The sequence below is a fragment of the Amblyomma maculatum genome, chromosome 2 (genome assembly GCF_055883805.1).
Source record: "Amblyomma maculatum isolate TAMU_Amacu chromosome 2, ASM5588380v1, whole genome shotgun sequence".
In the NCBI taxonomy this organism is placed as follows: domain Eukaryota; kingdom Metazoa; phylum Arthropoda; class Arachnida; order Ixodida; family Ixodidae; genus Amblyomma; species Amblyomma maculatum.
The window spans coordinates 4,445,908-4,458,230 of NC_139345.1; the positions used below are offsets into that span (position 1 = coordinate 4,445,908).

The 12,323-nt window shown below is 46.2% G+C and overlaps 1 protein-coding gene across 1 annotated transcript in view; it reads left to right on the top strand.

The window, feature by feature from the left end:
* Positions 1-12,323, top strand: part of Karybeta3 (karyopherin beta 3) — a 91,816-nt gene that overhangs the window by 68,911 nt on the left and 10,582 nt on the right. Inside the window, exons 15-16 of the mRNA XM_084593150.1 lie at positions 4,962-5,129; positions 6,216-6,338. Coding sequence (XP_084449276.1) covers positions 4,962-5,129; positions 6,216-6,338 — 291 coding nt within the window. The remainder of the gene's footprint in view (positions 1-4,961; positions 5,130-6,215; positions 6,339-12,323) is intronic.

The window sequence follows — 12,323 nt, forward strand, 5'->3', positions numbered from 1 at the left end:
CTTCTATAGCCTAGGAAGTGCACTTTAGATTGCGGTAATTGAAAATAATGAAGGGTGAAAGCCACTGCCACCAAAACAGCACAGAAGTGAGTGCGTGGTACAATTTTGTCGGTTTATTCCTTCTGCTTACTCTCTTCTACTGACAGCTGTTTTGGAAAAAGACAAAAAACGGTTAGTTCGAGGCAGTGATCTTATTTCTTTTCACAATGAACTGTTGTCACTTCAGCCTTCGAGGGACCAGAAGAAACGTTCTAATTAACGAAAAGTTCAAATTATTGAATGGGCCTGAAAAAAAAAATAAACCATTTGCATCACACTACCGCTATATCTAATGAACACTTATATACTTATATGATGGTTGTCTGCATTTGAGAGCAAGCCCAAGTGAGGACAATGGTTTTTTTCTGGCTTCTTGAAATGCTCCAAAATTGCAAAGGCTGCCCTTTTCGTAGTGCAATGCAGTAGCAGTGATGCCGCTTTACAAAGCAGCCTCATCTCATTTTGAGGATGCTTCACGGCACTTTCTAAGTGGTGAAGCACGCAGTGCGATCAAACTGTTCGTGGCCAGCACACAGTTTCAGTGTACTGGAAGTGACGCGCGTATGCAAGCTAGGAATATTTGCGTAGGAATTAGAGCAGTGCGATGCCATTTCAAAATAAAAGGACAGTGACACGCCAAGCAGTGTCCGAAATGTCGCAACTGGCCGGTGTTCGTGTCCGATTTCAGCCGCGAGATGGTGTAGGGTTGCGCGAAAACTCAAAATTTCAGATACGAATTGAGTATGCTTGTTATATGACTCCATCTTCGCTGGCTCACATCCACTTTGATGCAGGAAATAGATCGTTTTGCAAGCAATCTATATGATTCGTATTTTTATTCGAAAAACAGATTCGAAATACAGTCGAGCCCGGTTATATCGAACCCGGATATATCGAATTTTGGTTATATCAAACTCACGGAATAACCCCTTGAAAATCCCATGTAAAAGTATAGGAAAGCCGCATCATATATCGAACTCAATTTCACCGGTCGTTCAATATATCGAACTCCGCACCACGCACTGGAAAGTGTGCCTTCCCCAAAGACGATCGCATCACCCTTGGCCGTTTGCCGCGTGACGTTTTCAAGCCACGCGCAGAAGGAATGAGAGGGGACAGTTCTGCACAGCGCCGCACCCATTCCCCAAAGGCGCGTGCAGATGCATCTGCAGTTATCGTTTCCCGCGCGCCAACACATGACGTTTGCAAGCCAGTTTGCAAGCCATGTGCGTGGGTGTGCCCATTCTTTTGCCGAGCTATCTTTCTCCTTCAGCACGCGCTACGCATGCGCCAAGCCAGCTCAGCCCGTGTTCAGACAGACGTCGGACGCTTTCTACACTTTCTCCAGCGTGTGTTACAGCGAACCCCCTGCGCGCGGCGGCTGACGTGGCTATGGCGCCTGCGGACGTTAACAAGCGGCAGCTTTTTGTTTTCTTTTTTTCTTTTTTTTTTTTGCGAGAGTCATCCTTTGTTATCGCTGTGCTGTACGCGCGACGTAGCGTAAGATATGGCGGCTGCGGACGTTAAGAAGCGGCAGGCTTCCTTTTTCTTTTTTTTTTTTTTTTGGCGGGAGCCGTTTATCTTTGCATGTATGAATCAACGGAAGCACGCGGTCTGCTGCGGTCTGCTGCTGCGATCATGACGCCCGCCCCAAGCACGGCGTTATAAATCTAACCAGGCTTGTGCAATCAAGCCATTACGGGCACTCTGTCAAGTTCGCTCCCCGCCACCAGAGGAGCTATATAAAGATAAACACGCCCTGACGTTATCGCTGCGCAGCATCTTGGTAGGCTGCCAAGAAATGAGCTGTGGATGCGACTGAGTGACGCGCGCCATCGACATGCAAGCGAAAAACGCTCGCGATTTCTGCCGCAGCGACGCAGAAACCTTGTATTGAGCTGTCGCGGTGGCTCGAGCAGCAAGAGGTTCCAACAAGCTTGAAATTTTTCGCTCTGTCGCTGCCGCTCGTCGCTGAGATCGCTCAATCGCTTGCATGTGAGCGAGCCGGTCTTAACGCATTTTTTTTTTTTTTTCAAATTCTCGGGTGCAAAAGTGGAGGGTGGGTTCATTATGCGAGTGGGTTGATTACGCGACGAATACGGTATTGTTTTTTCGCATCGTAAGTGCCGTCACAAGCCGATTTTTGTATATCGAATTATCGATATACAGTCGAACCCGGTTATATCGAACCCGGATATATCGAATTTTGGTTATATCGAACTCACGAAATATCCCCTTGAAAATCCCATGTAAAAGTATAGGAAAGCCGCGTCATATATCGAACTCAATTTCACCGGTCGTTCGATATATCGAACTCCGCACTGCGCACTGGAAAGTGTGCCTTCCCCAAAGACGATCGCATCACCCTTGGCCGTTTGCCGCGTGACGTTTTCAAGCCACGCGCGGAAGGAATGAGAGGGGACAGTTCGGCGACGGCTGGCCCATTCCCCAAAGGCGCGAGCATCTGCAGTTGTCGTTTCCCGCGCGCCAACACATGACGTTTGCAAGCCATGTGCATGGGAGTGCCCATTCTTTTGCCGAGCTATCTCTCTCCTTCAGCACGCGCAACGCATGCACCAAGCCAGCTCAGCCCGTTTTCAGACAGACGTGGGACGCTTTCTCTAGTGTGTGTTGCGAACCCTCTGCGTGGGGTGGCGCGCCTGCGGATGTTAAGAAGCGGCAGCTGTGTGTGTTTTTTTTTTTTGTGAGAGTCATTCTTTCTTATCGTTGTGCTGTACGCGCGGCGTAGCGCAAGATAGGGCGGCTGCGGACGTTAGAAGTGGCAGGGTTTTCTTTTTTTTTTTTTGCGGGGATGTTTATTTTGTTTTTTTTTATCGTTTATCCTTGCATGTATGAATCAGCGAAAGCACGCGGTTAGTTGCTGCGATCATGACGCCCGCCCCAAGCGCGGCGTGATAAATCGAACCAGGCTTGTGCAATCACGCCATCACGGGCACTCTGCCAAGTTCGCTCCCCGCCACCGCAGGAGCTATCAAAAGATAAACGCGCCCTGACGTTATCGCGGCGCAGCATCTTGGTACGCTGCCAATGAGCTGTGGATGAGACGTCCGAGACGGAAACGGTCTGACGCGCGCCATCGACATGCAAGCGAAAATGCTTGCGATTTCTGCTGCCACCGCGGCGACACATAAACCTTGTTTTGAGCTGCCGCGCTGGCTCGAGCGGCGAGAGGGACGCAGTTCCAACAAGTTTGAAAATTTTCGCTCTGTTGCTGCCGCTCGTCGCTTGCATGTGAGCGAACTGGCCTTAACGCATTTTTTTATTTTTTTTTCAAATTCTCGGGTGCAGAAGTGGAGGGTGGGTTCATTATGCGAGTGGGTTGATTACACGACAAATACGGTATCGTTTTTTGGCATCGTAAGTGCCGTCACAAGCCGATTTCTGTATATCGAATTATCGATATATCGAACTATTTCGCGATCCTCTTCGAGTTCGATATATCCGGGTTCAACTGTATTTGAATATTCGAACATTACAGATTTCACCGAATATTTTCGAATTCACCACCGTTTCCCCACACTGCGCGCTTCACCGCAATGCTTGACTGCATTGGCTGTGCAGTGAAGCATCCTCAAATCGTAAAGGTGCCGTTTCGTGAAGTGCGACCTTTGCTTTTGTTAAGAGGGTCTTCCCAACAATATGCGCAAAGCAAAGCAAGTGACGAAACCAGGAAAAAACATCGTCCTCACTTTGGTTTCATCTCAAATGCAGGCAACCATCGTACAAGCGTTCATCAGATAAAATACAAATGATTTTTGCAATTTTATTGCCATAACAATACTGCGCCAGGTTTGGAGCCGTTGCGTATCCCTGGGCAGACGCTGTGTTTGACTTTGAACAGCAACCGCTCTATCCGAGCTCCGCCAGATGGCGGCACCGTTGGCGCGCCGCGCTTCAGCGGCGCCGCTGCCGCACCGAACAGATGGTTCGCCGCTGCTTCGGCCTCGCAGTGTTTGCTTTGCTATGCAGGCTGCTAAAGAGAGGTGCCAGCGACAAGCAGCGACTAGGAAGTGACAACGTGCGCAAGAGACAGTGGAAGAACGTGTTGCCTAGCGTCGTGCACAAGATGAAGCTCGGCGACTACGTTCTAGCTCTCCGATTGCTTCCACCTCATCGGCTACTGATGAACACATGACTGTCCAGGAACGCCGCAATGCCACCAAGCGAAGACAGCGCACTAAAGCATCGCCAGAAGAACAGTCGTGTGTGTCATGTGTTACTCTATAGCCAAACTATCGAACCACACAAGCTACGCCACAAGCGAACACACAAGCGTAGCCATGCGGCCATTGCTAACGCAATTTACCAGGCTTAACCGGAGCTAAGCCACTGCCATTTTTTTTTCAGGCCCATTCAATAATTCGAGCTTTCATTCAATTTGGACGCTCTTTCTGGTTCCGAGTTAACGAGCTTATTATATTCAGCAGCAGTATGACATCTCAGATATTCGATTTGATATTTGAAGGAATTTTTCTCCCATATTTCCACATTCCTAAATGAAGCAAAACCAAAACTGCATGATTGGGTTATATTTCGGAAATAGCGAACTTCTGATCATTGTCATGCCTGCTCTAGCGTGCGCGAAGGGTTTTAACACCACTGCTCCATGCTATTGAGATTCAAGGAGGTCTGTTTTGGTGATCACTGGTTACACAAGTTGTACCTCAATGTGATCCTGCATCTGGATTAACTGAAGTGAGCCTGCTTATGTTCGAATTGACGAGCATTCGATGCCATAGACTCACATGAGCGTTGGCCGGTACTGCACACCTAGTTCGAATAACCTGAATTTTCCGAACTAATGGGGGAAAATTAACAAGATTCTACTGTACTAGTGAAAGACCACGTCTTGCAAGGCTGGTTCTCTGCTGATGTTGTCTTCCTTGTTTGTTCTGTTTCAGTGCCTGACAGTGATGGGTACCAAATGTCTGTCAGAGGAGCAGATGAACACCCTGATCGGGGTGTTGGATAAATACCTGCGGGAGCACTTTGAACGTGCTGATGAGCGCCAGCTCAAGCGCAGGGATGAAGACTACGACGAGCTTGTTGAGGAGGAACTCCTTGACGAGGTCTGAACATTTAGTACTTTTTTTTTTTTATTCTCGAGTTTCATCCAACCTTCAGAGCCGGCATATGTAGCGAGTCTGCGTCACTGTTCACTTGAGTACACTAGAACAATGTGGAATTTGAATTGTAACATAATCTGCCGTCAGAATTGAAAAAGGCGAAGTAGTTCTCGTTAGGCAAATGTGCTGTCCCTCGTAGCCTCAATCATCTTTTTCATTGAACAATGTTGAACACCATAAACTATTTTTAGACAAGTTTGTTCATACTCAACAGGACTAGCTGTGGCATGAATGTCTTTATCAGCAGAAATACTGTTTGCGTGGTGTTGGGCTGTTCAAAACAGGGGAATCTTTCGCATAATCATGGAAATATGTTCTTGGGTTTAAAACAGGGGTTCTCAAACATCTTTGCCTCAAGGAGCTCCAACAGCAATCATTATGTCAAACATGCTTAGCTTGGCAGTTGCTAGTGGAGTGCACCACAGGAAAAAATGGTCCATATGACATTTCTTAGTGTATTCTTGCTCCGAAATATTGATGGCTTTATCTCGGGGGCAGTGTTGAGGGAGAGCTTAGCCCCATCTTGCCCCTCTCTCTATGCCCTTGCCATAGACTTCGCATAAGCATTGGCACTGTTAATTGGCTCTGCGCTGTGGTGCAGCATCGCTGCTTTCGTGGGCTGTGGCTTCATTTTTTTGCGACGAAATTGAGATTAGACATTCTTGTGTAGGACCCCAGGTCTTTCAATCAGCCAAGCTTGTGCAGGCTGCCTGTTTTTATTTGAGGGAGTAGTTTTTGTGCCTCTAAAAGGGGCAGCGTGTAGGTTAGATTGCCTCGCCCTGTTGGCAGCAGTGGCCTTAGAGCATGCGTCTTGTGTCATGGTGACCAGTCAATCTTTCCATGGTCTGCCCCTGTATGTGATGTTTCGCTGTGCTGGAACTGCTTTTGTACATGCACATGTTCAAAATGTTGCTTTTTTTTATCTGAAGAAACAAGTAGGTTTGATGTTTGCCGAGACTGCTGGCATTTGCGTATCGAGTCCTACGGAGGGAACTGCATGGAAGTGTGCCTCTGTTGGGATCTGTGCAGGATGACGAGGACGTCTTTTTGCTGAGCAAAGTGGCTGACATCATGCGACCATTACTGTCCTGTTACAAGGAAGAGTTTTTCCCCTTGTTTGACAAGCTGCTTCCTCATTTCACGCGATTACTGGTGAGTGTCTGCATTGTTTTGATTAGTCTCCAGCACTTGTTTTTACTCCATTCTTTAGGACACTCTTAAGGGAACAGGTAAAAAAAAAAAAAATTTATAAATGATTTCAAATTCATTTAGCAATGTTCAATCAGGAGCAAGCCAAGGTGCAATAAGCATCATAGTCTCGAGCCTTTATTATGCAGGAATGGAAGTGCTGCTCCATTTGCTCTATTCTGCTCCAAAATACAATATTGCTCCAAAACTGCTCCAAACTGGCTGCCTCGAGGTTCTGCCATCATGTTTAGCAGGACACGGTAACATTGGTCACAGCATCGGGGGCAAAGATGTAGCACATATTACACTGGGCTTAATACAAATCAAATTTTTGTAAGGGAGAGAAGCATGGAGCATAATAAACTTTTGTTTGCAAGTAAATTTAGCATGAGCCACAGGCGATTGAAGGAAATTGATTGCAAAAAAATCATTGTGCATATGACAGCACCTCTTCCCAGCCTTTTGAATAGCTGGTGGAGAAAGAATCGAGAGCAGTAAGCGAAGCAGATAGCGCAATCTACTGTTAGCCGTTGGGGAACTTGTCCGACTGCAAGAACTGCACGAGTTATTCTAATGGTTCTGCTGTGAAAACGACTTCACCATCGAGCCTTCCACGATATAGGATCGAAAAGGATATCCACAAGATAGAGAGCTTAAATGTCGTGCTCATTAATCTGACCTCTAAATTAGTGGCACTGCTTGAGAGCATTGAAGTGTTAGACTCTACATTTGAATCTACCAAGTCAAAATAGGCAAACGCTTTAGGTCAGAGTAGGCGTTCAGTTATGAAGCGTGCCAGCAAGCGTTTCATTTGCTGCTAGTCTGTTCCAAGTAGTTGCTAAGGTCAGCCTATATTATAATATGTATCTTTACATGCTTTGACTGCTTGTCCTGTCAGACATCAGTGGGAAGTTGAAAAGGCATTGAACTTGCAAAAAAAGGAATTAGATTAGAGATTTTTTATTTCAGAAAGGAAAAAACTAATTATCAAAAGCATTTGACCTTATAAACTTGCTCCAAATCATAATTCAAATGCTCCAAAATCCTCGTTTCCCAAAATGCTCGAGCCTGCTTCCACCCCTGACTATGCAATTCTTTGATATTTAATTTAAATATCAAGATACTAACAGATATTACAGATGCTGAAATCGTTGATGTATCAAAACTAGGGCTGTGTAAATATTCGAAATTTCATACATGAATTGAATATCCTTGTTATTTAATTCGTATTCAAAAAACTAATATTTAGAATTTTTTTTAATACAGTTGAACCCGGTTATATCGAACCCGGATATATCGAATTTTGGTTATATCGAACTCACAGAATATCCCCTTGAAAATCCAATGTAAAAGTATAGGAAAGCCGCGTCATATATCGAATTCAATTTCGCCGGTCGTTCGATATATCGAACTCCGCACTACGCACTGGAAAGTGTGCCTTCCCCAAAGACGATCGCATCACTCTTGGCCGTTTGCCGCGTGACGTTTTCAAGCCACGCGCGGAAGGAATGAGAAGGGACAGTTCTGGACAGCGCCGCGCCCATTCGCCAAAGGCGCGCGCATCTGCAGGTATCGTTTCCCGCGCGCCAACACATGACGTTTGCAAGCCATGTGCGTGGGTGTGCCCATTCTTTTGCCCAGCTCTCTCCTTCAGCACGCGCTACGCATGCGCCAAGCCAGCTCAGCCCGTTTTCAGACATACGTGGGATGCTTTCTCCAGCGTGTGTTGCGAACCCTCTGCGCGCGGCGGCTGACGTGGCTATGGCGCCTGCGGACGTTAAGAAGCGGCAGCTGTCTGATTTTTTCTTTTTTTGCGAGAGTCATTCTTTATCGTTGTGCTGTACGCGCGACGTAGCGTAAGATATGGCGGCTGCGGACGTTAAAAAGCGGCAGGCTTTTTTTTTTTTTCTTTTTTTTTTTTGCGGGAGCCGCTTATCTTTGCATGTATGAATCAAGGGAAGCATGCTGTCAGCTGCTGCGATCATGACGCCCGCTCCAAGTTCACTCCCCGCCACCGGAGGAGCTAGCTATAAAAAGATAAACGCGCCCTGATGTTATCGCTGCGCAACATCTTGGCACGCTGCCAAGAAATGAGCTGTGGATGCGAGGACCGAAACGGAGTGACGCGCGCCATCGGCATGCAAGCGAAAACGCTCGCGATTTTCTGCCGCAGCGACACGGAAACCTTGTTTTGAGCTGCCGCGGTGGCTCGAGCGGCGAGCGGGACGCAGTTCCAACAAGTTGGAAATTTTTCGCTCTGTCGCTGCCGCTCGTCGCTGAGATCTCTCAATCGCTTGCATGCGAGCGAGCTGGCCTTAAAGCTTTCCTTTTCTTTTTTTTTTTTTTTTTTCAAATTCTCGGGCGCAAAAGTGGAGAGAGGGTTTTTTCGCATCGTAAGTGCCGTCACAAGCCAATTTCTGTATATCGAATTATCGATATATCGAACTTTTTCGCGATCCCCTTCGAGTTCGATATATCCGGGTTCGACTGTATCGTATTTACTGGCGTAATGCTTGCACTCGTATATTGCTCATAATCCCTCACATTGGCCGTCAAAAATTAGATATCTTTTTTCCCTCGCATAATCATTTGCCCCACCAATATTACCACCTCGAGAGTCGTCTGCTAGTAGTAGCAAGCGCCATCTTTGGAGCGCTACTGAACCTGGCTGGCCTAGTTGTGTGCGCGCACTACCAGGCAGCGATAACATGCTCGGCTAGATCATCATCATCATCATCGATCATGCTCGTAGTTGTCGCCATCTTGGGTGGTGCCCCATGTCTTGTTGTCACTGTTCCTTCGTTCCGTTTGTGTTACTTGTTTTGTTCCACCGGCTACCGTGTTCTTGGTGCCACAGCGTGATGGGGTGGTATGCAAGCTGTACAGCTGCTTTTAAGCTGAAAGCTATTGAGTACGTGCTAGAACGCGGCAACCATGCTGCCAACAGGCACTTTAGCTTCGAGTTCTGCGTGCGTAACTGGAGGCAGCAGTTGCAGTGTCGACACACTCGGATCAAGTCTCTGATAAGAGTAAAAATGTGTGGCCTGCTGTGAACATTATACCACAAAACGTGGGGAGTGATGACGTGGCTACATGTGGTAAAAAAAGCGCTTTAGCAATTCGGGCTTTTGGTGACCCTGTACTTTTATAACAAAGGTAGGTTTTGCTTGAAAGTACTGTTTTGGTTATATTTACAATAGCTGGTTTAAGAACCCCGAATCACACCCATTAAAATTTGCTTTTAGCGCTCCAAAACGTTTTCTCGAAAATTTTGCCTGCATAGTTATTACACCCCCTAACTTTGCATAAATTTCCCGCAAAGAAAAAAAATATGCAGCTTTTTGCCACAGTGTTTCACTGCAGTGCTTTACCGCGTGGAACGTGCAGTGAAGCATCCTCAAAATGCAACGGAGTCGTTCGTTAAGAGGGATCTTCTGGAACAGTGTGCGCAAAGCGAAGCACTTTTCGAAACCAAGGGGAAGCGTTGTTCTCACTTTAGTTTCATCCCGAATGCAGACAATTATTGTGCAATTGTTCATCAGATAAAATTACTGTGAAGCAAACAGTTATTTTTTTTTTTCAGGACCGTTCTAAAATTGAGTTTTCGGCTAATTCGGACATGTTTTCTTGTCCCTTGAAGGCCCAATTACAGTGAAATCTCGTTACTATGAACACCACATTAACGAACTTTTCGAATTAACGAATTTTTTAAGAATCCCCAGCAGATTTGCCATGTTTTCAATGTAAAACTATTTCAGAATTACGAATTTCAAAATAGCGTATATTTCAGAATAACGAACGTATTTAATTTCTCGTTGTATTGGAACATCAGTATTACGAATTTGGCTAAAATTAACAGCACCGCAGATTGCAACTCTAGCGTGAAACGAAACAGAAACCGCCGTTTCTGCGTGCATGGTCCGTGGGTTGTAGCTATCATCATCAGGACATCTAGGACCAGCTCCTAGCGCCACCATGAAGCTATGGTTTATTACGCAGTAGCCGGCAGGCCTAGCTGCCTGCGTTTTTTTTCTTCCTGTGTTGTGTGCCGTAGGCGACTCAATCGTTCGTGCGTTCGCGCGTGCGGGACGGTATTTTTATTTTTTTCTGCCGCTGATTATCTTATTGCAAAGTTTGTGCGAGATTGACGATGATATTAGCCAGCGAAGTGCCAAGAAGATATGAACGCAGCTGCTTTCACTGCAAGAAATCGACGCAGGGAAAAAGCGATTCGGCCTCTACAGACAGCTAGCATTGTCCCATCGACTGCCGCGATCATTATGAAAGACCGAGACAAGATTTTCAAAGCTCAGGAAGCATTGAAGATGGGGTCATAATGAACTCCGATGGTTTTTTTTTTTTTTTTTTTCACATGGACAAAGTCCGTACTTTCATCGCCCGGTGCAATCACGCACGCAATGAGGTGTTCCGGAAAGCTGAAGGTGTATGTGCTGTAGTGGTGCAATGTAGTGCGCGGTCGTGTTTGCTGCACGCGGCAGAAGAAAATAATGGATTTCTTCAAATAAATCAGCTTTGGAGTTAGTGCAACCTTTTCACTTGAGGTTTTGCTTGTCTACACACGTGCCTACTGCCAAGGTACGTCATTTTCATACCTAGGTTTGACCACTGGCCTATAATCGCAGATTTTTCAGTACAACGATATTTCAAAATAACGAATGATTTTTCGCGGTCCCGCGGGATTCGTTATATCGAGATTTGACTGTAACGAGGGTTTACTGTGTTCAGGAGTGATGTGACAGCGCCACCCCGTTTCATGCAGGTCCTTCCTGTGCATAATCTGATAAACGGAATCCTGTAAAAATTTATACTTCAAGTATATGTAGCGCTGCTGCAAATGGAATTACTGTTGTGTTAGCATGGGCCTTGAGGTGCGAGCGTGTCTCTTTGCACCTCCAGATCTGCCGAGGCACAACGGCATAGTGAGCACCTATCCATGTTTAAATGAAATAGCTATTCCTCTCGTCTAAAAATGCGAACTGACAGCAGAGAAGTGTTGCGGGTCATACCCCTGCAATTCATACAAGCAAATAGCTGTGCATTTTGAGGCTTAGAAGTTGGCTTCCAATGGCACTGCAAATGCGAAAGCAGACACTGGTTGACATCACTGCACGCGCGACCGCTTATTTTCACTCAGCGTTCCTTAAGAAAGCTGGACAAAATTTTGAACCTACATTTGGCCATGCGAGACTAATAGCGTCATTTACAGACGGTTTAGCCAATTGGCATGCACATAAGAGGTTTTGTGCCTGTATAGGGGTGTGCATTGCGTCATCATTGTTTGAGGAAACTTACTTTTGGTTTCGGTTTCCTGGTTTTGCTCTTTTAGAATATTTCTGCTTGGTTTATTGTAAAACGTTTTTGTATTGGAGAGAGAGGACTGTAAGGCACAGTTAAGCCTGGTTATAATAAAATTGTAAAATGTCCATGATGTTTCGTTACACGTCCAGGTTTTCGTTATATGCAGTTTTCATGTGAAGACCCAAAAGGACGATGCATAAAGAAAACCAAATTAAGAATTAATGTAGGGAAAAGCACCTAAAAATGCTTACAGTAAATCAATTACTCAGCTATATATGCATTGAAATGTTTCGAGATTGCGTTGATAGCGTGGTGTGACTGCGGCAGCCTCCACCTTCACTGCGGCTCGCGTGCCGCGTCTGCGAGCTAGCGGGGAAAGGAGGAGGTGGGAGAGGAAGAATTGGTCTGGGGGAGAGCACACACATTCGCACCGAGCGAAAAGCTGCCTGTGTCTTCATGCATGTTCCCGCTCGCCCACCAACCGACTTTGCCTCGCGTTGCCGACACGCTCCACTCTTCCCGCTGCTAACGTGCGGGGGTCCGTGAGAAACCACACTGCAGCGTAGGTGCACATTGCTTGCCCCATGTCATTTTGTTTTTTTGTTCTGTTATTTTTTGCCACTATGAATC